This window comes from Esox lucius, chromosome 3 (genome assembly GCF_011004845.1).
Source record: "Esox lucius isolate fEsoLuc1 chromosome 3, fEsoLuc1.pri, whole genome shotgun sequence".
Lineage (NCBI taxonomy): Eukaryota > Metazoa > Chordata > Actinopteri > Esociformes > Esocidae > Esox > Esox lucius.
In genome coordinates this window covers 30,948,760-30,970,738 of record NC_047571.1, presented here as the reverse complement: position 1 = coordinate 30,970,738, position 21,979 = coordinate 30,948,760, and the positions used below count along the sequence as shown (strand labels likewise).

At 44.2% G+C, this 21,979-nt stretch overlaps 1 protein-coding gene across 3 annotated transcripts; it reads right to left on the bottom strand.

The window, feature by feature from the left end:
- Positions 1-10,960: 10,960 nt before the first annotated feature.
- On the bottom strand, positions 10,961-21,600 carry LOC105024996 (WW domain-containing adapter protein with coiled-coil). 3 transcript variants are annotated; one of them, XM_010895351.4, is made up of 13 exons: positions 21,266-21,600; positions 21,026-21,059; positions 20,005-20,179; positions 18,623-18,693; positions 17,531-17,646; positions 17,163-17,257; positions 15,508-15,771; positions 14,865-14,990; positions 14,240-14,391; positions 13,947-14,032; positions 12,302-12,479; positions 11,868-11,995; positions 10,961-11,753 (listed from the first exon to the last, which is right to left on the bottom strand). In XM_010895351.4, exons 1-13 carry the CDS (start codon positions 21,304-21,306, stop codon positions 11,684-11,686), a joined length of 1,536 nt encoding a protein of 511 aa, XP_010893653.1. In that variant the 5' UTR covers positions 21,307-21,600; the 3' UTR covers positions 10,961-11,683. The 3 variants fall into 3 exon arrangements, with proteins under 3 accessions (XP_010893653.1, XP_019899714.1, XP_010893654.1); XM_020044155.2 differs by having other exon boundaries at positions 12,302-12,476; XM_010895352.4 differs by lacking the exon at positions 14,865-14,990.
- Between the last annotated feature and the right edge of the window lie 379 nt (positions 21,601-21,979).

The window sequence follows — 21,979 nt, the reverse complement described above, 5'->3', positions numbered from 1 at the left end:
GATTTCGTTTTTTTTACCTGGATTAGGGGTCAGAAGTGCATTTTTGTAATTACTTTAAAATGTGTCTAGCTCATGTCATCATGGCGTGCAGAATGCTTGGCTTTTAGTAAATATCGTTAGGAATTATCACAAGGAAATATCATTAGTAAAATATTGTATTTTGCGAAACAAATATAAATGTTACTTGTCATCCTTTAATGTGACAAATTAACTCGTCAAGTCAGGTTCATACTTCCCCCTCCATTCAACCTCGACCACAGCAGCCAAAATAACTCCCAAGCTTCAGTGTAACTAGTTTTGGACCCAGACCAAGACCTAAATACAATGCAGTATTTTAAGGTTTGGTTTCGCCAGAAAATCAACTGACACTGTCTTGCAAGTTGTGCTGTCTTTAACTTGATCTCTGACCTCCGACATAGAACAAGCATTTTGAGAGAACCCCCAGTGGGATTCTTTAATCGGGATGAATTGTGGCTTGTCTGGTGGCTTTGTGAGTTAAAATGACTCTCCACACGAAATAACACAGAGCTCCTCGGTAATCCTCCTCACATTAGAGGACAGCAATCAGCCCACAAGATGCCAGTCAACCAGGCACTCGGTGGTTCCCTTCTAGAAGAAAAATGCGGTCTTCGCTGTATCGGAGTAGACTTTCACAGACATCCTTAACAAGGTTGTATTTTTGCCATTCATTTACTTAATAAGAGCCCTCAGCGGATAGGTACAGGGATAAGTGCTTTGTTTGAAAGAAGGAAATCGTTCATCAGAACCTATACGACCTGGCCGTGCAAGTAGGAGTCTGGACTGAAAATGCCTTCTACAGGAATGGTAATCATCGGTCCTGGATAGGAGGCCAGATGCTGCTGGAAATGGTGTTGGAGGGCCTGTAAGTGGCATTCTTCCCTCTTGTCTAAATATCAATTCCCTGTCTACACTGCAAAGAATGGCTTGAAAAAAAAATAAGAAAATGTAACTATATTTGAGGTGATATTTACTTGAAATAAGTTATATTATCTGCCAATGGAACAAGATAAATATACTGGATAAGACATACAGTATATTTTTTGCAGTGTATGCATTTGGACAGGAAAGATTGTGTTCATTTTAGTAACTATCTCAGAATGAGCAACTGTCTAGTCATGTGGAACAGGGTGGCGTTGGAGGATGAAGACTCCGTAACATCCTGAGGAAGAGAACAGGAACGACATGTGAAGTCATGGCGCTGAAGGTCATTGGGCAGATTCACTCCAGGACAAATATTCTGAAAATGGTAGCCAAGATCCAGGATAACGAGACTTGGAGGACCTTTCCAAAATCTCTGGTCCAGTGCCACTAAGATAATGCATGTATTTCATGGTTTACCGGCAAACCCCAAAGTCCTATAACAGATTTCCTCATGCTCAGTCCTCCGACGCACATTTTATGGAAATGTTGATGGTTTTTTTTTAAGGCCTAACGGGCATATCGTAGATAGATTGTTTTTATTCTGTGATGTTTTATAGTTGTGATACAAAAGGGATAATCAACACAGGGTTTCATGTATTCTCTGGAAGTTGACGCAACTCTGCCAACACGTCGTGGATCATGTCTTCCACCGCAGGCACTGTTTTCCTAAAAACCCATAATCCGTTGTTGATGATCCTTCACTCCTTAGCTCACAAACATTTCCCTCATTAGTTGCTGGCCATTAACATTTACGTTCTGACTGAAGAGCACACTGTCATGGCCTTTTCAAATTCTTCAACCTCCGTGGAATGTTGTCGTCACTGGGTTTCCTAAATTACTTCCACACATGCTTACGCCCCAAGGCAAGGAATATAAATCCCCCACAATTTTACACCCACAGTTAATGAAAACAGACATGGTTTCATCGCTCCTAATGTTATGACACAATGTGTTTGCAAGTTCCAGTTAAGATATTTAATCTATTGGGACGTCTCGTTTAAACAACCATGACAATTCAAGGGTATTTGGGGTGAAAAAAGACGTAGCTATTGCTTGTAGGTAACCCAGTTAAGACTTCACATTAAGTTGCCTTTACACCTATGTAGTAATGTTGTAGTTACTGGAGAGTATATTGTTTTGTAAAGGGAACAGAACACTTTCATCTTGTGTAATTACAAAATCAGTAAACTCCTTTGTTATGCCCTTAATATGCAATTCCTGTACAATGTGACTGACAACATTGTTTACCACGGTATGAGGAAAGAGGTCTCCTCCGCCGTGCTTGTCCATCCAAGAAGGGATATTAAGTCATCATGGCTCAATCGTCCTCAGGAGACTCCATAAAGTTGGTCAGCAGCAGGAAGCATGAAGTGCTCTAAAACTTCCTGGTAGACGGCTGCGTTGACCTTGGACCTCAGAAAACACAGTGGACCAACACCAGCAGATGACATGGCACCCCAAACCATCACTGACTGTGGAAACGTTACACTGGAGTTCAAGCAACGTGGATTCTGTGCCTCTCCTCTCTTCCTCCAGACTCTGGGACCTTGATTTCCAAAGGAAATGCTAAATATACATTCATCAGTGAACATAACTCAGCAGAAGTCCAGTCCTTTTTGTCTTTAGCCCAGGCGAGACGCTTCTGACGCTGTGTCTTGTTCAAGAGTGGCTTGACACAAGGAATGCAACAGCTGAAACCCATGTCTTGTATACGTCTGTGCGTGGTGGTTCTTGAAGCACTGACTCCAGCTGCAGTCCACTCTTTGTGAATCTCCCCCACATTTTTGAATGGGTTTTGTTTCACAATCCTCTCCAGGGTGTAGTTATCCCTATTGCTTGTACACTTTTTTCTACCACATTTTTCCTTCCCTTCGCCTCTCTATTAATGTGCTTGGACACAGATCTCTGTGAACAGCCAGCCTCTTTAGCTATGACCTTTTGTGTCTTGCCCTCCTTGTGCAAGGTGTCAATGGTGGTCTTTTGGACAGCTGTGAAGTCAGCAGTCTTCCCCATGATTGTGTTGCCTACAGAACTAGACTGAGAGACCATTTAAAGGCCTTTGCAGGTATTTTGGGTTAATTAGCTGATTATAGTGTGGCACCAGGTGTCTTCAATATTGAACCTTTTCACAATATTCAAATTTTCTGAGATACTGAATTTTGAGTTTTCATTAGTTGTCAGTTATAATCATCAAAATTAAACACTTGAAATATATCAGTCTGTGTGGAATGAATGTATACAATATACAAGTTTCACTTTTTGAGTGGAATTACTGAAATAAATCAATTTCTTGATGATATTCTAATTTTATGACCAGCACCTGTAGGTTGAATGACTTGGCATCTCACTGCACTTCTCTTCCCCAGTAAAAAAAATTTGTGAAAAATCACTTGAATTTCATTCATGAAATTATGGTGAAAATGCATTTTTGCATTGTTATACATGCACATGTAATGTGAGGCTATCAAATGTGACTTTAAGTGCTGTTGCATTTTATAAGAATCAATTCAATTCTTAAGATCACATGAAGTACATTTTGTCAAAAGAGATGAAAATCTAGAATGTAAAAGTTTTAGATTTTAATGTATTTTCAAATGTATCTAGTCTCTCAATATAATAAAACATATATAAGAATCTGGACAAAAGTACAGTATGTGGAAACATAATTACAGCATGTAATTACTACTGAAAATCTACCTTGCCAAACTACAAAATAATTTTGGTGGTGTTTTGCCAACAAGGAAAAGGAGCGGTAAAATAATGTCTTGTCATTTTGTCATAACATATCCTTTTGGAGTCACTTTTATTTTAAATTAATAAGAATAGATGTTGTTTCTGAACAATAATAAATTATACAGAAATATAAATCGTGGATTTCGATTAATCATGAATACTGAGGAAAATGATAACCTCACACCATTGCCTGTTACAGTGAAGGTTAGCATTTCTTTTTGTCTAGGTACAATCTTAGTTCCTATGAAACTGTCTTACTCTCTTGGGAGTATTCTAGGTTAGGAAATCACGACTCATGTTAGCAGAGAGCACTCCCCAGTGGTGATTTGATGTGGGTCGTATTTAACTACAGTAAGCAAATACAGTACAATCTTTGAATAAATCCATTATGAAAAGATTAAACTGTCACTTACAGTCTAGTCAGGGGACAATGAAAATGAAGTAGGGATCATTCTCATAACTTTTCCATAGAGGGACTTCTAAATCTCTTGTAGGGATTCATAAACAATGCTGGTTTTATAATTAGGCTTCACTTAGATTAAGATAACAAAAGTGTAGGATTGAAACTTTCCGAATGCTTAAGAGCTACACAAGTAATTGTGCTGAGTTGTAATTTTCCGTAAAGAGGAAAGTCAAACCTTATCTAACAAATGAACAAATACAAATGTTTATGGATCAACTTCTCTACTCCCAAAGCCACAGGAATTAGATTGGGTTGGGAAATGAATAGAAATAAATGAAATATTCAGAAAACGAGGGAGCATTTCAATGTGGCACGGTTAGTTACCTATCAAGTGTAGATTGTGATATGAATGGTGTATGAGATAAGTTGTCAAATATGAGAGCTCCTGAATTTAATTACTTTTTTTTCCCAGAAAGGAACTTCAGAGGCAGCAGTACAAAGACACCCACTTTACATTGTAAACCAATGCTCACAATCTATGTACAAGTGAAAATATTTCCAAATGAAATATTTATTTTCTTGATTTCTTTGAAACATTTCCACTCTGTTAAACATTAGGTTCATCTCGATTTTCTGAGTGTAATATCAAGCTGATATACAATGTGGATACTTCAAATCCTTTGTTGTTAATTGCTACCCATGGTGCCAATCAATTTGGAGGGTACTGTACACACAACTATTAACAGCTCTCCTGCTTGGAAGAGGTAAATATCAGAGTCTGTGCTGTTCAAGGGGTGTATAAGATGATTTATTCTGGGGGTGTATGAAATGATTTATTCACCTCTCTCATGGGCGCACTTCTTGTAAATCTCTCACAGAGCCTTGAACACTTACCCTACGAGGTCTGGAGCCTGCTGGTCTTCTGTTCTACCTCATCATTAATTACGCCCGCTTTGTGTCCCAGGTTTAAATAAGACCCTGATTAGAGGGTTGCAATGAAAAAACTGGAACTGGCTTGGAGGAAGGATTCTGACACCCACCATCTCAGATCATTCTGAAATTATTTCTGTAGTTTGAAACAGGTATGAGTAGCACTTATGAAGCATCATATTTCCGAAAGATGAATTTAACCCATATCGGCCATTTCAGTTAATACATACAGGTCCAAGGCCATAAATTCAATGAGTGCAAATTTAACATGTGCCACTGTTTTCAGATTTTGTAAGTCTCATTACTGATTTTGTTATTTTTCGTACCAAATGTAATCTTACATTTGTGATTCATATTATACTAGTGAAATTGATTCATTCCAAGTCTTAGAACATACTCATCTAGGCATGAACAAACCAGATACATAACAGTTCTGTTCATAAGCACATTCTGTGAAAGGATGCACCTTGATAACTCATCAGTCAGGTTAGGTGGAGTTGGATTAACTAACCTGAGAATCACCGGGCCAGTATTAGTAGAACTAGGGACTCGTTCCAGTCTATGCTTCCTGGCATTACATTGGTTAAGATAGGGTGACCTGTACGCAGACTCAACAGAAGCATCTGTGTAGTACTGACAGTTCAGTGGTGGCATGTGATCAGACACACAGGGAGGAGGTTAGACAGGTATGGAGGAGCTGAATTAGACTGGGCAGAGGCCCTAAGCCAAGAACAGTGGAGAAGTCGGGGGGAGGTAACTTGGAGTTGGTTTATGTTTCATTACCAAAAAAATTGCTAAACTGTATTTGGTTGTAATACACTTTTGTCATCCACTGAGGTCGTACACTGATGTCACACGTTGCTGAACACTATGTGTAACAACTGCTGTATCACCTACAAGCAAATAAATCATCTTGAGTAGATTATATTGGTTTCCTGAATCGTTTATTTATATTTTATTGTCAATTATGTTTTCTTTCGTTTCTGGGAGAACTCACCAACTGACCTAAAGTTGTGGGGACAGAGTTTTGACTGCATCGTTGCTATGATGATTTTGTATACAAAAGATCGGAGGAAAAAGTAAACTTTCCCACAGCGTACTGTGCTTACCCTTACCAGTGTAGGTCAGCCTGTGGGTGTCCCAGAGCAAAACAAAAACCACCTTTTCCAGAGACTCTACTGACTATTATTTTGCAGCTATTATTTTCTACTGACTGCTTAGCTTATCTTTTAGGTAATATCATGGCTTGTGGGCATCTTAAAACTAAACACACCCACATGTCCCAGAGACACTCCTGATTAAAATACAATGCTCTCCTCCATTGAATACATACAGAATTTAAATATTATGGTTTCAAAGTTTAACACACAGACTGGGTAAAACAAACATAATAGAATCAAGCGGCACATAATGGCACGACCAAATACAGGCATGTCTGTTTGGAAAACAATACTAATCTCCCAAAAACCCAGACACAGTGGCTCCCAAAGGTCTTCACATCGATGGAGTTTACCAAATTGGATTGTGTTACAACACGAAATTTAAAATGGATTTCATCAGGATTCTTTGCCACCGAGTGGAAAACCGAATCTGCAAACCGTACCTCGTCTCCACCCAGCACTGTTGACAGATGGGGCGGTTTCCCACTCAATTGGGCTATTTTTGTGTGCTGGCAAAAATGGGCTTGGGCGAGTATTACAGATAGGGATATTGGGCGTTTTTTTGGGGGGGGGGGGGGGTGTTCTACTGGTGATTGTGCGTCAAGGAAATATGACTTCTGCTGCTAAGCATGGCATTGGTCCAGGCGTAGACGAGGCACAGGAACTCTGAGAACCCCCCTGTTCCTCCTTAGTTGAAGGGATATAACGTGTTTTTTACCTTGTTTCACGTGGGGTAACAAACAAGCGTTTGAAACTTGGTATAGCGGGTAGCTCGTCTTGGGTACTGTGCATATGAATCCACGGAGCCACTACCTGTGAAACTGTTCATACCTGTGAAAGTTGTGACCTCTGAGTGGGAGAATACACCGGAACTCTTTTTGAAAGCTCCGAGAAGTAACGTTTGACATCACTCGACATGGCAGCGTTTGTGGTGAAAGATTAAAAAACAAAAATGACTTGCTCCGCGCACAAATAAGACACTATATTGATTTATTTAGGTCGTATTCATTAGTGCAGGTGATTGTGATGTTAAAGGTTACTTACCGGTTTACTTTTGGGTAACTGAGGTAATGTTATCCTTCTGGCTAGGTAGCATTAACGTTACTTAACTGTCAATACCGTTGCCTGTTTGTTGTCATGTGAACACTCCCAAATAACACTTCTGAAATGAAACAGATTCTCGAATCTATAACAATTTTGAGGGAGGAGTAGGTGTAATTGAAGCATTAAAACATTATATCTAAACTTCTCATGTGGAAAAAACATCAGTTATAATGAGTTATTATTCTAAATATGATTCTAGAAAGTGAATGCCATGCATGTTTTTTTCTTATCAGCAATTCAAGTTATTTCTAAGCTCCAAATCCTCTTTATTTCAGTCAATGGCCTTTGTGAGAAACAGTGACAACGCGATCTTGAAATACCCAGAATTATTAGTATTGATACCAGAACACAGAACTTCACCAATTTTGAAAATGACAAGAAATCCTGGAAAATTTCCAAAATTGGAGTTAGGCAATAAAATGAATAGTTCTGCCTGTAATACAGATGATGGCAGATCGACGGTAGCATCTACGTTTAGGTGGTGCGAGTGTAAAGGCAAGGCACCGGATTAGAGGGGAAGGAGGTCATCTCTGTAACCCACACATTTGGATTACGTGCCCGTAAATAAAGTAGGACAGATATATATATATATATAGATAGAGCATGACAGCCAATCAGTACCCATGTTCCCCAAGGACACTAGCCACATGTCAACTAGACACCGAGATGAGGCCGTGTCGTGGGTTACCATCTGCTGGGACAACTCTGAACCCTAACCTCACAGGATGCCATCGGCAGTACGCAATACGATCATGTCCTTATTGCTAATAAAATCTGTTTTATTGCTGTAATAATGTTTAACAATATAAATTAAGGTTCAAATTGATACGGATCAAACTTAGTGATTTAATCGTTATTTACACACAACTTCAATGGAGCGCTTTCCTTGCTGTTGTGTCACCGCAGATTTTGTGGAAAAGGGGGCCTTAAATCACGTTTTACCTGCAATGGCACAGTTAATAAAGAAGTTGAGAACATGGCCCAGATCCAGGGCCGGTGACAAACCTCGCATGTCGTAACAGACGCCCACAGTAAATAAGCATGTTCTGTCTGCTGACTCCCATTTGTCTCACTGCGGCTTAGAACAGGTCAACGCTTTAATAATCTCAAGTCAGCTACAAACCCGTGTGCGATTAACGGCCTCGCTCAGGGATGCAGCCACCTTTTACTTTCCTGCTTGGGGGCTTCGATCTAATACCGGCCAGAACCGCGAACCATCAGGCTCCCCCGTCCAAGCGAGGGAACACAGAACAGCACGAACGTATGATACAGAACAGCACGAACGTGTGATACAGATCGATGCTCGTCTGCGGTTCCGTCAGTTGGAAAGATTGTAGATTAAGGGGTTACAGAACAGGAGGCGTGAAGCAGGCGGGCAGGGGCGCGAGGCTGACTCAGGACGGAGCGGAGGCCCCGGGCAGCTAAACAGGAGGTGGCTGGGGAGGAGTGGCTGCAGCCGGAGAGTCTTGGGACAGACGTTGGGCGGCCATGTGCCCTGTGAACTGGAGGGCGGACAGACACTGCAGGGGCACAGCACGCGTAGCTGGCATTTTGTAGACTTAGAGACAATATATAATATCAGATTGTTTCCACCATAATCAGAACGACTTTGGGGCACGGTACCAATGACAAGGAGGTCCATGTGAAAGACAAGCCTCAGAAGAAACACGGTCGGCTGTTTACATTACCAGCTGAATATTGCCACCTTGTGCCCAATGAAGGGAGCAGTTGAGCGCTCTACTTGTTCGTCAGACATTACGGGTTTCATGCAGCAATTAGACATATTACAAAATACATGAGTGTTTGGCACTGTACCGGTCTACAGGGGCCATGACAACGACAAAGCATTCTCATCCTCCTGGGAAATGAAACCAGTCAAATTAATTAAGTGCTTCAGGTGGAAGACCTGACGATTGACCACATAATAATAGTTCCATAATAATGAGAGTTGTACCACGCTGTATGTTCTGTGTATTTAAGAATCAATGGGTGAAAACGAATCTAATAAAATACAGTATGTCTGTGTGTTGGGTTGTAGGGAGCAGGTCGTACAGTTGGAGGTACGATAGAACTTCCATCTTAATCTCTGAAATAATTAACTTGCCCTGACGCTTAGAGCAATAGCTTACAGGCACAAATGAAAGAGACTCGTGGTAGAATAATTTCTTTTATTCTTATATACTTTTAAGAAATAATATGCAAAGCTATGGTCGCCCCCAACCTCACAAAAACTTCTACTCCACTATCTGATAAGTGCGTTCATAACTTCAGTTCTGCAAACCAAAGCTTTGGCCGGTGCCCATCCTAATTACAGTATGCCACTGACCAATCAGAGGATCTGGAGGGAGGAGCTACGTTTGTGGAAGAGTGAGACAGCATCGTCTTGTGAAGGTTTTATTGTAAAATAGTTACTTTATTTACTGAGGCCTAAAAAGTTTAACTTCGGTAAAACAAATGTAGTAAAATGTTAACTACTGAGTTCATTTAACTAGTGCTGTACTGGCATAGCCAAGAAAAAAAGTGAGTTCCAGGAAAATGAAGTGATCTCCACATCTTCGCAAGGACGCAATTAATAATGTGCAACAATAATTTAGGTCTACATAACCATGAGAAACTAAAGACCCTTTCACAACCTTGCAAGAAAATGCAAATGGTAAGGAATGAAATATTTTGCCGACTCAAGATGTAGACAAAACAGTAACGACAAGCTTACGAAACAGAACATCAAAGTTGAGCGCGGAGGGCCAAAATAAGCAGGTAGAAATGAAATGAGCGTTCTGATTCAGGGGCAGTTCTGGGGGGTGTTCTGAGGTCTTGGAGAAGAATGATGCCCTTCGTTGTAGAATCACACAGGTGGGGACAGGGTGTTACCAGAGACTGGGGTGTTACCAGGTGGTCACACAGCACAGTACGCTTTGGGGTGGACGTAAGGATGTCTACAGATGTCTCCATCCAGCAGGGAAGAAGAGAGGGGAGGACAACTCACATCCAGCAGGGGAGAAGAGAGGGCAGGACAACTCACATCCAGCAGGGGAGAAGAGAGGGGAGGACAACTCACATCCAGCAGGGGAGAAGAGAGGGGAGGACAACTCACATCCAGCAGGGGAGAAGAGAGGGGAGGACAACTCACATCCAGCAGGGAAGAAGAGAGGGGAGGACAACTCACATCCAGCAGGGGAGAAGAGAGGGGAGGACAACTCACATCCAGCAGGGGAGAAGAGAGGGGAGGACAACTCACATCCAGCAGGGAAGAAGAGAGGGGAGGACAACTCACATCCAGCAGGGGAGAAGAGAGGGGAGGACAACTCACATCCAGCAGGGGAGAAGAGAGGGCAGGACAACTCACATCCAGCAGGGGAGAAGAGAGGGGAGGACAACTCACATCCAGCAGGGGAGAAGAGAGGGGAGGACAACTCACATCCAGCAGGGAAGAAGAGAGGGGAGGACAACTCACATCCAGCAGGGGAGAAGAGAGCGGAGGACAACTCACATCCAGCAGGGGAGAAGAGAGCGGAGGACAACTCACATCCAGCAGGGGAGAAGAGAGCGGAGGACAACTCACATCCAGCAGGGGAGAAGAGAGGGGAGGACAACTCACATCCAGCAGGGAAGAAGAGAGGGGAGGACAACTCACATCCAGCAGGGAAGAAGAGAGGGGAGGACAACTCACATCAAGCAGCTATGCATCTTTGTCAGCTCACAGTACAAAAAAATAAAAATAAAAACAGGATTCCTTAGTGAATGGTAACTATACGAGTCCAGAATGAGTTGTGAAGTGAGCTAATTCTAGGAGCGGCTGTGTACCTGTGGGCCAGTTGAAGTCTTCCCCACAACTCGCTCCTTTGAGTCTGTCACAAAGTGTTTCCAATCCTCCTGGAATCAGTTTGCGATGCATACATCTCAAGCCAATCTGAGTCTACTGTACTCAGTCGACTGTAGAAAACATCATTCTAGCCACAGTGGAGGAAATGACGCACATTTCAGCCAAAACATCCAAAGCAACTAACACCGGCACCCAGTTCAGGGTCCCAAAAGGTGTCCACTGAGTCCCTCAGATGAGGAAAAGGGTACGACCTACATGGTCTCCAGGAACCCCCCGGTCCGGGTGTCCATGAAAAGCACAACGAGGGCTCAGTATTCTGTTAGCCCGCGGCTTCAAAGAACAATTTACATTGTGGACGCCTAGACGAAATCTACACTCTCAGGGGCTTTGGCAACTGTACGCCGAATGACGTAACCCGGAACGACATCAGAAGGCCTCTGTGTCCTCGCTCGCCGTTTCTCGATGGTACGGAAGTGTTTTCCGACCGGGGGCTCATGGGGCGTTGAGGACCGCGTTGCGGGGTTTCTACCGCAGCCTAAAGCAGTTCACCGTCCTTTGCCCCCCCCCCCCCCCCCCACACACAGATTGTCAGACCATGTAAGAGTTCTGGTTCTTCAACTTGTCCAGTTCTTTGCTCTGCTGTCGCAGGAACAGGATTCTGGGAGAAAGAGGGAGGGTTTAAATGCTACCTTTGTAAGTACAATTCACCGTGTGGGATGAACACGCAATTCTGGCCAACTGCGACGCGTTTCAATGTGTGCCATTCTCTCACCTTTGTTCCCTCAGCGTCGCCTGAATCTCACAAACTCGGACCAAAGACCGGAGGTTTTTGAGTTCCGTGCAGATCTCAGACATGTAGAGGCTCCCCATGTTGTGGGCATCCTCCCGTAACCGCGACGCCTGAAAGAGAAAGGTAGACCTGGACTTAGAGGGCACACCAAAGTACACACCAGGGCTGCAGGGCTCTTCTGTCCAGATGAAACGCTACATTACCTGCCGCCAGCTAACGGCACGCATGCGGCGGGCGTTCAATCACACGGAGGCCACTCATTGCCATCCATCCATTCTCATGTTAACCTTGAATCTGAAGCAGTGGTGCACAGACCCGCGCAACGCGGTGCCGCATCTAGGAGAATTGCGCCGGGCCAGACATAAGCCGGGCCGGTTACCCAAGCGGGTGACCGACGCAACAGTCCGAGGTCCTACCTGCTTCTCCATATGCTCGGCGGGCCAGTTCTGGACGTGCCTGATGAGGTTCTCATCAAAGTGAGAAGCCAGCGAGGGAGTGAAGGAGCCGGGAGTGCTGGTCTGGGCTGAGGGGGCGTTGGGGTTCGAGGAACTGCCACTGGCGCTGCCATTGTGTCCTGGTGAACTCCCTTGGCTGCTGGGCATGGGACAGCAGAGAAACAATTAGCAAAAAGAAAAAGAAGCAGGACGACCAACTCCGTTCTTTGGGTATATTCTATACAAGTTTATGGGAGGGCCATCCTTCCAAGCAGCCTGAAGGAATATTTTTTCATGTACCTCAATGGAACAAGGTATCTTTGGTATAAGGACCAAGGGACAGCTCATTTAAAGTGAATCAGTAGAACTCTGGCATGATGAAACATTGCTTTGATACACAGTAGCATGCGTTTTGAGAGGTGGAAAATGCCCTTTCGCTGAGGGTTTCCTTGTGCTGTCAATAGCTCTCTAACTCACCCTCAGCCTTATTTGTAATAATAATAATTACTAGTAGAAATATTTCAGGCCAAAAGCACAGGAAGTTTTTTGACACATGGCAAATGTTCCGTTAACTTTACAAGCCTTTGTTTCTTGTTAAAATGTGCGCAAATCATAATACTAGCCATGTGTCAAATGATCACATTTCATGCTGCCAATTAAGCTCTCAAACTCAACAGTAATGGCTTGAATAATAATCTGGGGAGATTTGTAGACAGAAAACATGCCTGGTCAGTGTTGGCAGTGAGCATTCAGACCTGGTTAATTTCTCTTCGCGAGTAGCCTTTTGAACTTACAGTATGGGTAGGCTACTCTGGTTGTTTTGTAATGAATAACAAATGCTCAATACTTTCACATTTCCATATATTACACTTTAAAATGACTTTACTCCAGTCAACTACTCCAGTCAACTACTCCAGTCAACTACTCCAGTCAACTACTCCAGTCAACTACTCCAGATGTTGCTCTAGATAAGGACCACCAGCTAAATGACTCGAATGTCAATGATGTCATAGGACATGAATATATGTAAATGTCAATGATGTCATAGGACATGAATATATGTAAATGTCAATGATGTCATAGGACATGGATATCTGTAAAACATCCCACAGTGTGACATGTCATGTTGCTGTCTTAAAAATGACCAAGATAGGGAGGGGCTTTTAAAATGTGTAAATTCTATGTTGCTCATCGCCACTTCCCTGGCCCCTCCAGGATGACATGTCCACCACCTAAGCTTATTTTGGATCCAGAAGAAACCCTGCCTAGACACTAATGTTGTTTGGTAAAGGGTCGGAAAAGTGGCTAGTAGCCTAGCACTCTCTTACACTAGTGCTGAGTGGTTTTATTTTTAGTTCAGTAAGAGGATAAAAGAGTGCCTTTTTATGAAATTTATGAACTGACCTCAGTTTTCTTTTGGTCATTTTAGCAAGAAAAACAAGTTAATGGCAGAGCACTAACAATACAGGTGAAGAAACTAGATGACACACTGTGAGTCAGGAAGATTGTCCACTAAAAACCCTCAACCAGAGACACTATTCACAGGACAATTATCCAAAACAAGATGGACTTCCATTTCAGACAGGGATTCTTTTTAAGAAGAATAATTCCCTAAATGTCCAACTACCTTCGCTGCTGGAGAGTCCGGGGGTCTTCTGGACGCTTCTCTGCCGAAGCCTGTTGAGGAACTGGTCCTGGTTTCACCGGAGTAACCTATACAAGCCGAGACCGGTACACCAAGATGGAAGGATGGGTGGGTAGGTGGATGGAGAGAAAGAGAGAGAGAATGGCAAGATGACAGAAGATGGAGAAAGATGGATGGGAAAAGAGATTGAGAAACAGACAGAAACAGACTGGCCAAAACCTGGACAGTGAACCTGTATTATTGAACAGGTCTGGAGTTCAGACAGAGGCGCTGACCTTTGGCTGCGACGGGGCAGGGGTCATGCTGAGCAAGGGTTTCTGAGCGAGGAGGTTGGTCTGGGGGGTGCCGTTCCGGGGGGACAAGTAGGAGCGGGGCGAGGAGGCGTCGGACGTCAGCGACACGGGCGACTGGCTCGCCTGCTGAGCCGCTGTTATGGGGGAACACCAAACGCCAACGGGTGAATAAATGAGAACAGCCGCCATCTCACCAAAAACAACGGGCATTAAATACACCCATAAGTACAGTCCTTCAAACAGCGTTTCCTATCCATAAAAGAGAAACAGTAAATTACCGTGGATAAATATATCAACAGCCATGTTTGCGAGGCTATTTCGAAAAATCTTCAATTGCAGATTAAGATTAATTTCTATAACCAAATAAAAAAAAGTTATGTAGGTCTAGAGTAGTCGTAAATTGAGGGTCGGGAAAAATCCCAGAAATGTCTTTTTTTTTGCCAAAATCAGAGTCAGAGGGTTCCCAGGAATCTGAACCCCTCTGAACTCAGGATATCTGCAAAAATGGATTGAGAAACTCCAGGTACAGCAAGCCTGGTTAACAGATCAGAGACGGGCATCGACACCAGAACAGAGACAGCGGGAGGACACGTGACTCAGGCCGTACCTTGGCTGGAGGAGTACTGGGCAGCTTGGGAAAGCAGAGCAGTGATGTTGAAAGCGGGCGGTCCAGCAGTGAGGAGTTTATGAAGCATAGACTGCAAGGAAGCCTGGGTGACAGCAGCCGCCAGGACTGGAGGAGGGGGAACACAAGCACACACACAGGACAATGAGAGAGATACAGACGTGTGAACACGCAAACACCCGCACGCACGCGCGCACAGATACAAGCACACAGAGAGAGGTTCCCCCGTAATAGTGAGCGCATGTTACACAGATGGACATAAACAGGCCAAGAAAGGAGGCGGGTCGTTGAGTGTCAGAAGTTTTTAAAGGCAGCGATGTGCAATAAGCCTCATACGATGAGTGAATTACAGTGAGTTAATTACAGTAAGCTTTATACAGTAAGCCTTACACATTGAGCAAATTACAGTAAGAGTAAGAGACAAACCAAACGGGACGTCCAAAATATTTTTTACCTTGTAGGTTGGGGGATTGCAACTATTGGCGTTAGGGTTACCTGCTAGCCTATCTGCGGCCCACGTGTCACCCAGGGTTACGTGGAACACAAAGCCTCTGTGCCAAAACAATCCGCCCTCACCCTGTGAGCCATTTTAACCCGGGTGTGCCGGAGAAGTGAGGAGACTCACCGTCATTGATCTTGGTCATGTCCATGCTGCCATTGTTCATCTGCAATGTGGCCTGCAGCGCTGGGAGGAGCTGGCGCAGGAGGGCGGGGTCTTGGAGCAGACCAGAGGCCTGGGATTGGACAGAGGGGGACACCGGGACCGTGGAGGAAGAGGACGAGGGGGCGGGGTTAGAGCCGGATGCTTGGTTCAGGCCCTGATTGGAGGAAGAGGAGGAAGACTGCGAAGGAGCAGAGGTGGAGGATGGTTTGTCTCCTGAAGCGTTCTCTGTGGAGGAGGAGGAAGAACAGCTGAGGAATGCCAACACTCATCACCTCGACTTCTGAAAACCCTGCTGAAGAAGTTCAGACCAAGGGGACAAATGGCTTTTTTTATCCAATGGGTTTTGAGATAGAGACAGGTGAGAAATTACCAACTGAGGAAATCTTTCCGGCTTCACATGTAGGTACCTCCTATAGCGATGAAGAGGCCTCAGCGAACCGAAGCCCGTATTTCAGAGCGTGTAAGAGCATGTTGCGCACTTGTCAACTAATAACCAGGCACCCCGGATTAAATCACATGAGATTGTCCAGAGGCAACACCACATGTGCTGCTGGGGCTTAAATAAGGAACGGAAAGCCCTTTTACCATGGACAGGGCCCTTGAGAACGTTCACCACTTTGAAGTAGTCAACTGAGTGGGACCCGATAGGGGCAAATAAAGGATCACATGACCAAAGCGTTGGAGGAGTGTCAATCCGAGTCTAATCTGGTCAACATGAAACATAAGGGCCCATTAAATCTAACTAAAGGGTCCCATGCCTTAGGCTGTTATTAGTTTTATCAGCAGGCTACGGGACATATGGGCAGCTTGGTGGAAACACACTATATCGGAGCGGTTGAAATCTAAGACCACCCATAAATATTAACGAGGCGAACACGACATCACTCACCACGGCATGTCAACACCACCGTGCATGGAATATTCCAAGTATTCAAACAACATCAAGAGCACAGCAATCCAAAAACACCAACAAGCAGGACAGGACAGATCAACAAGCAGGACAGGACAGATCAACAAGCAGGACAGGACAGATCAACAAGCAGGACAGGACAGATCAACAAGCAGGACAGGACAGATCAACAAGCAGGACAGGACAGATCAACAAGCAGGACAGGACAGATCAACAAGCAGGACAGATCAGATCAACAAGCAGGACAGATCAACAAGCAGGACAGGACAGATCAACAAGCAGGACAGGACAGATCAACAAGCAGGACAGGACAGATCAACAAGCAGGACAGGACAGATCAACAAGCAGGACAGGACAGATCAACAAGCAGGACAGGACAGATCAACAAGCAGGACAGGACAGATCAACAAGCAGGACAGGACAGATCAACAAGCAGGACAGGACAGATCAACAAGCAGGACAGGACAGATCAACAAGCAGGACAGGACAGATCAACAAGCAGGACAGGACAGATCAACAAGCAGGACAGGACAGATCAACAAGCAGGACAGGACAGATCAACAAGCAGGACAGGACAGTCCACATTAGAAGAGACATGTCACATGTCGATCTCTGGGCGTACCAACTCTTCAAGGCCCACTCCAGGAGGCGCTAAACAGGCTTTCCCCCTCTCCTGGAGATCAGCCACAGGGCTCCTCATACTCACTGGTGGTGGCAGAGTCCACAGCCTCCCGGCGGTAGTCCCGGTCCTTAGGAAAGGTGTTGGACTCCTTCTTAGACAGGTCCTTTTGCCTCTGCTCTCTGGACACGTGGGAACACAGGGGAAACCAGAGCGGTTAGGAAAGCCCCGTGTAGACGTCGGTTGAATGCAGTTTGGGGACGTAATCACATGCCGACTCCTGTCGGAACGGGTACGCCACATATCCTCAGCTTTTTAGGACCTTCTGTTGGCTAGGTCTTCAGTCAACGAAATACAGCTTAGATATATGAAAGTGGTCTGCTGAAATTACTGCTGATACAAGGACTTGTATCATTATACAATGACCCCCCCCCCCAACACGCCATTGGCCATACCTCTCCAGCCAGTCTTTGGGCTTCTCCCACTGCGAGACCTCAGTTCTGCAGTTGTAGTAGTACCGTTTCCCAGAGGAGCTGATGTGCTCGGACCAGTCGTCCGCCGGTTCGTGAGGCTGTGGGCAACAGGGCAGGTTAACCAACAAACTGTGGTCAGTTTAGCAGAAAGCGCGGTAGCGCTCATGAACAGAAAAGTCTTCATTTGGTAACGTGGTCAACCAGGGGAACAGGCTAACGATCAGATTCGCATTTTAAAATCCAGTATAGGCCAACCTGGCACAGTAACGGCTCTTTTTGGGACACTTAAACGAACCAATCCTAATTCATCACACTAATAATTAGACAGGGAAATAATTGAATTCAGCTGCATATACATGGGATTGGAGTGAAAACAACCAGAACAGTAACTTTCCGGGAACAGGGTTGGAGAACCCTGTGAGCATGTAAGCATTTATATCTGTGCCTAGCGCAAGATGACCCCACACACTATTAAGGCCCGGTTCCCTCAGTCTACTGTTGCCATGGATGTATGCCTACGAGAAACAGTTTTCTCGTCTCTATGGTCCCCACAGGGGGAGACTGAACAAGGCTAGCCAGCGATAGTCATCAACTGGGCCTCCGAGGCATTCATACAGTAATTTACAGGCATTTTTCTTGACCCAGGTGCATGCTGAGCTAACTCTCCGGTTGCAGGGTCTGACACCCGAATGGCACAGTACCTACTGCAGTGTCTCTCTGCAGATGAGGGGAGGGTGGGTTCGTCTTTGGTCTTTGTACAGAAAGACAGATCTAAAAAGCAATGGTAAGCTTTACAATTACTTTCCCTTTGATAGAAAATATAATTATCCTCAAAGTCTTGCTAACAGATGGACTGAACACGGCCAACCAAAACTGGATCGTCCACCATGAGACATTGGGGGGAAATGTGATTGAGACGGTCACAAAAAAACACCACATCATTTGACTTTCAAATATCTACATGATCATGAAAGGTCTGACTGCATCCTGTTCCACTGGCTTCCATAACTTATTATACCACAGTCTGACGGATGTCTACATTCAGAGGTAATTTGTTCGAGGAGAAGTTCTTACGGTGTCTGGAGCCTTCGTGTGAGAGTTGGAGCTGTGGTTGTGCAAACTGTCTTGTGGAGAGCAGCTGGTCCCTGTAGAATAAACCACCTTTGAGAACATCCACAACAACACTCAAGCAGAACGCCACAGCACTTGCAATTATAGACGTGACCGGTTACTGTGAACCTTTCAACACAACGTTCACAGTAACGCGGAATTCACAGCACCCATCCATCTCATGAATTACCACGGTGTGGGGTGTGGAGAATGGACACTTCAGAGGAACTCAAGAGTTACGCCCGCACTGACTCCCGTGCAGACTTGACCGAGTGTTGTGTGCACATATTCTCAGTCAGGAATTGGGCCTTAGTCTAGACTTCACTAACTAAAGCCGGCTCTCCCTCCATTTTGATCCTCCAGTGGCCACACGCGTTTTGGTGTGTCGTTCAACATCTATGCTAGGGAGCTACCGGTTGGGACCCGATCCCAAAACGCTGCGACGTTCAACCTTCCAAAGCGTTTCCGTGTCTAGCCGCTCCGTTTGAATCCACCAGTTGAAGTTTCCACTTCAAGGCCATGGTGCCCATGTAATGGCATGGTAGACTACCCCATCTATGCTCAAAGCCTTCCAGAGCAAATAGTTCTAAATGTTTGGCATCTCAGCTGTCTCACTGTTACAGAGGGCCTCTCTCTCTCTCTCTCTCTCTCTCTGTCTCTCTCTCAGTCAAGGGTAAGCTCTCTGGCATCCCGGCGGTGGAACTAACTTTCCCGTTAAAACGGAGACAGCAGAGTCCTACTGGGTGGTGTGGTTTTTATAGCTTAGCCACATCTTAAGATGAACGCACCAAGTCTAAATCGCACTGAATACACACCAAAAAAAAATTTATGCCAAATTACCCAAACCGTAAAATGCAGTAAGCAATTTTTCTTCATCATGAGATTCTATTGGTTTTTTTGTTGCACGGTGACGTGAGGAAGTAGTCGAGCGTTTCTCAGGAGCCCAATCAACGGTGGGCATATTTGCAGCAGCAAAACAGAGCCATTACATTATTTATGTTGGATACATGATACTTCATCTCTAACCCAGCCCCAGTTAGGGCACAAAGGCAACAACTAAAGTCTGTTCGACATGAATGGGACCACATGAAATTGCACAAACAGCACAGTCCAGGACCAGGCTAGGATCTAACCTTGGGTGTAATAATCCCTAAACATAACAGGTGTGTTGCAAAACATCTGGTGAAGAAGTGCCAACTTGTCAATTACACAGGGGCAGAATTAATCCACCCCCCAGCTAAACAAATATGCAAGCTTGTCAGTATACAGTGCTATTGACCAGCAGGAGCAGTGCAGCCTTTGACCATGCAGCTAGGTTGTCTTTGCCTTTTTACCACCATCTTTACCTCGGAGGGTGTTAAATGGTTTGGTTTTGCTGGATCCGTCACACTGCTTGTTGACTGGACTTTCATCGGATCGTCGAAGCATTTTGTAGGGTGGCGTAGGATCTGACAAGCCATCTCGCATTTTATCGTGACGGTGAAGGCTGGTAGATTGACTCTTTGGCAGGGATTTGTGGGTCTGCAAATAGGGCAATACAAATAGGGCAATATAAGGCCACCTTTTTGGACAAACACCTTTCTAACAATTGTCAAATTCCCAGTTTGTTGTACTTACCCATCCTTACTCTCAAGCTTACTAGTTAACAGTTTGACAGACACATTTGTGACGTTTTTATGTTAAGGAGCTAACGGTAAGCCCACTTGTTTCACACTGGTCATGTCTTTACATTTTTAGAAAGCAAGATGGCTAGCTAGGTAATATACACATCCGTTGATCACTATTCTTAGGTTTACGCTTTTTAACTTGTACCATTCTAGCTACAGGCTCAGCTAGCTAGCCAATGTAGTTAGTTGGCTATCTCATTAACGTTACTAGTTAGCCACCAGAGCATCCGTGTTCCGCGCTAACCTTAATCTAAATAGGGGCATCATTAACTAACAACCTACTGCGTTACAATGGTAGCTAGCTAACTATAAACTGTTGTATTATCTATCTAGCTGACTACAAGGCCTGAATTTAAGCTAGCTAGTTAAGTAGCTCGCTATCTCGTAAAAATAAACGTTACGTCACAGGAAATACAGTCGGCAGCTAGTTAACGTTAGCAAGTTACAGTACCCGAAGTATAAACTATTTATCGCTCAACCTTAGTTTGTGCAACTACGTAGTTGTAGAACAACATATGCCCACTAAGGATATTAAGTAAAATCCTCAATCACAGCTTCTCAGTTGCAAAGCCAGGCAAAGGCCTCTCGAGATAACGCGTTAACGTCTTTACTCGTTGGTTAGCCAGTTGGCTAAATAACTAAACCCGTTTCTATGTATGTAGCTAGCTAAATAATTATTCTGCTTATTCACATGCTTTACCTGATAGGGTTGTGAATCCCTTCGGTCGTTGCACCTGGAAATATAGAAAAATAAAGTTGATCAACTTATAATGAACACATTTGTGCACGGTTGAATCCGTCTGTTTGCCATATATGCTACAAGTAGCGTGCATTAGCTAGCTTAGCTAGTTACCTAGCGACAAGCTAGTTAGCTAGATAACTTAGCTAGCAAAATGGGTTTAAAATGGGGTCTCAAAGAGTAGTGTCAATAAACGTTTACCCATCGCTGAGTCTCGGTTGTTTCCTTGCATGCATTACCATCAATGCCGTGTTGATGTGTATATGCGCGCGAGGGGGTGAACTATTATAGACAAGTGAATATTCTTCTCGTCTTCAGTTAACTAGCTAGCGTACTTGATCTTGGTAATGTCTCTGTATTTAGTTAGCTAGCTGGGCAGCTAGCAACTCGATTTAAACAGTGGATAGCTATGTTGAAAACGGCCTTTGGTCCATTATTTGTTCGCCTAAGCTGCACAATCTCCTCAGTGCAGTGTCAGTGCTAGGAAACAGACGTAGCAATGCGAACAGACCCGCCTCCTCGCTCTTAGCTATTTCCGGGATACTCCCATGTCGAAAAACATTCGCAAAACCCTTTATAATTATTTGCAAATAAGAATTCAAAACATAGATAACATCTAGTTACTTGTAAACAGATACTTTTTCACTTTATGAAAAACAAAATATCTCATTAAAATATCACCTAACTCATAATCTACATGGCCAGGATAAGGAGTTGATGACTAACTAGGTAGATGAAAAGTGATAGTAAAAGTGACAAGACTATCTAAGCACTCTCACGAGGCCCAATGCAACATTTCAGAAATATAAATCAACCCTTCATCAGCCTCACACCAATACCCAATGTTGAACCATTCTGAGTATGTACATTTACTTAGTGACTCAAGGTGATTCTGATTCTGGTGTTAATCAAATT

Bases quoted from the DNA above. Each gene is read 5' to 3' on its own strand.
- LOC105024996 (XM_010895351.4), bottom strand. From the start codon at position 21,306: ATGGTAATGCATGCAAGGAAACAACCGAGACTCAGCGATGG. The intron at 17,258-17,530 runs GTATGGCCAATG...CCACGTGTCCAG, and splicing joins CCCAAAGACTGGCTGGAGAG to AGAGCAGAGGCAAAAGGACC. The intron at 14,392-14,864 runs GTACGGCCTGAG...CCCCCATAACAG, and splicing joins CCAGTACTCCTCCAGCCAAG to CGGCTCAGCAGGCGAGCCAG.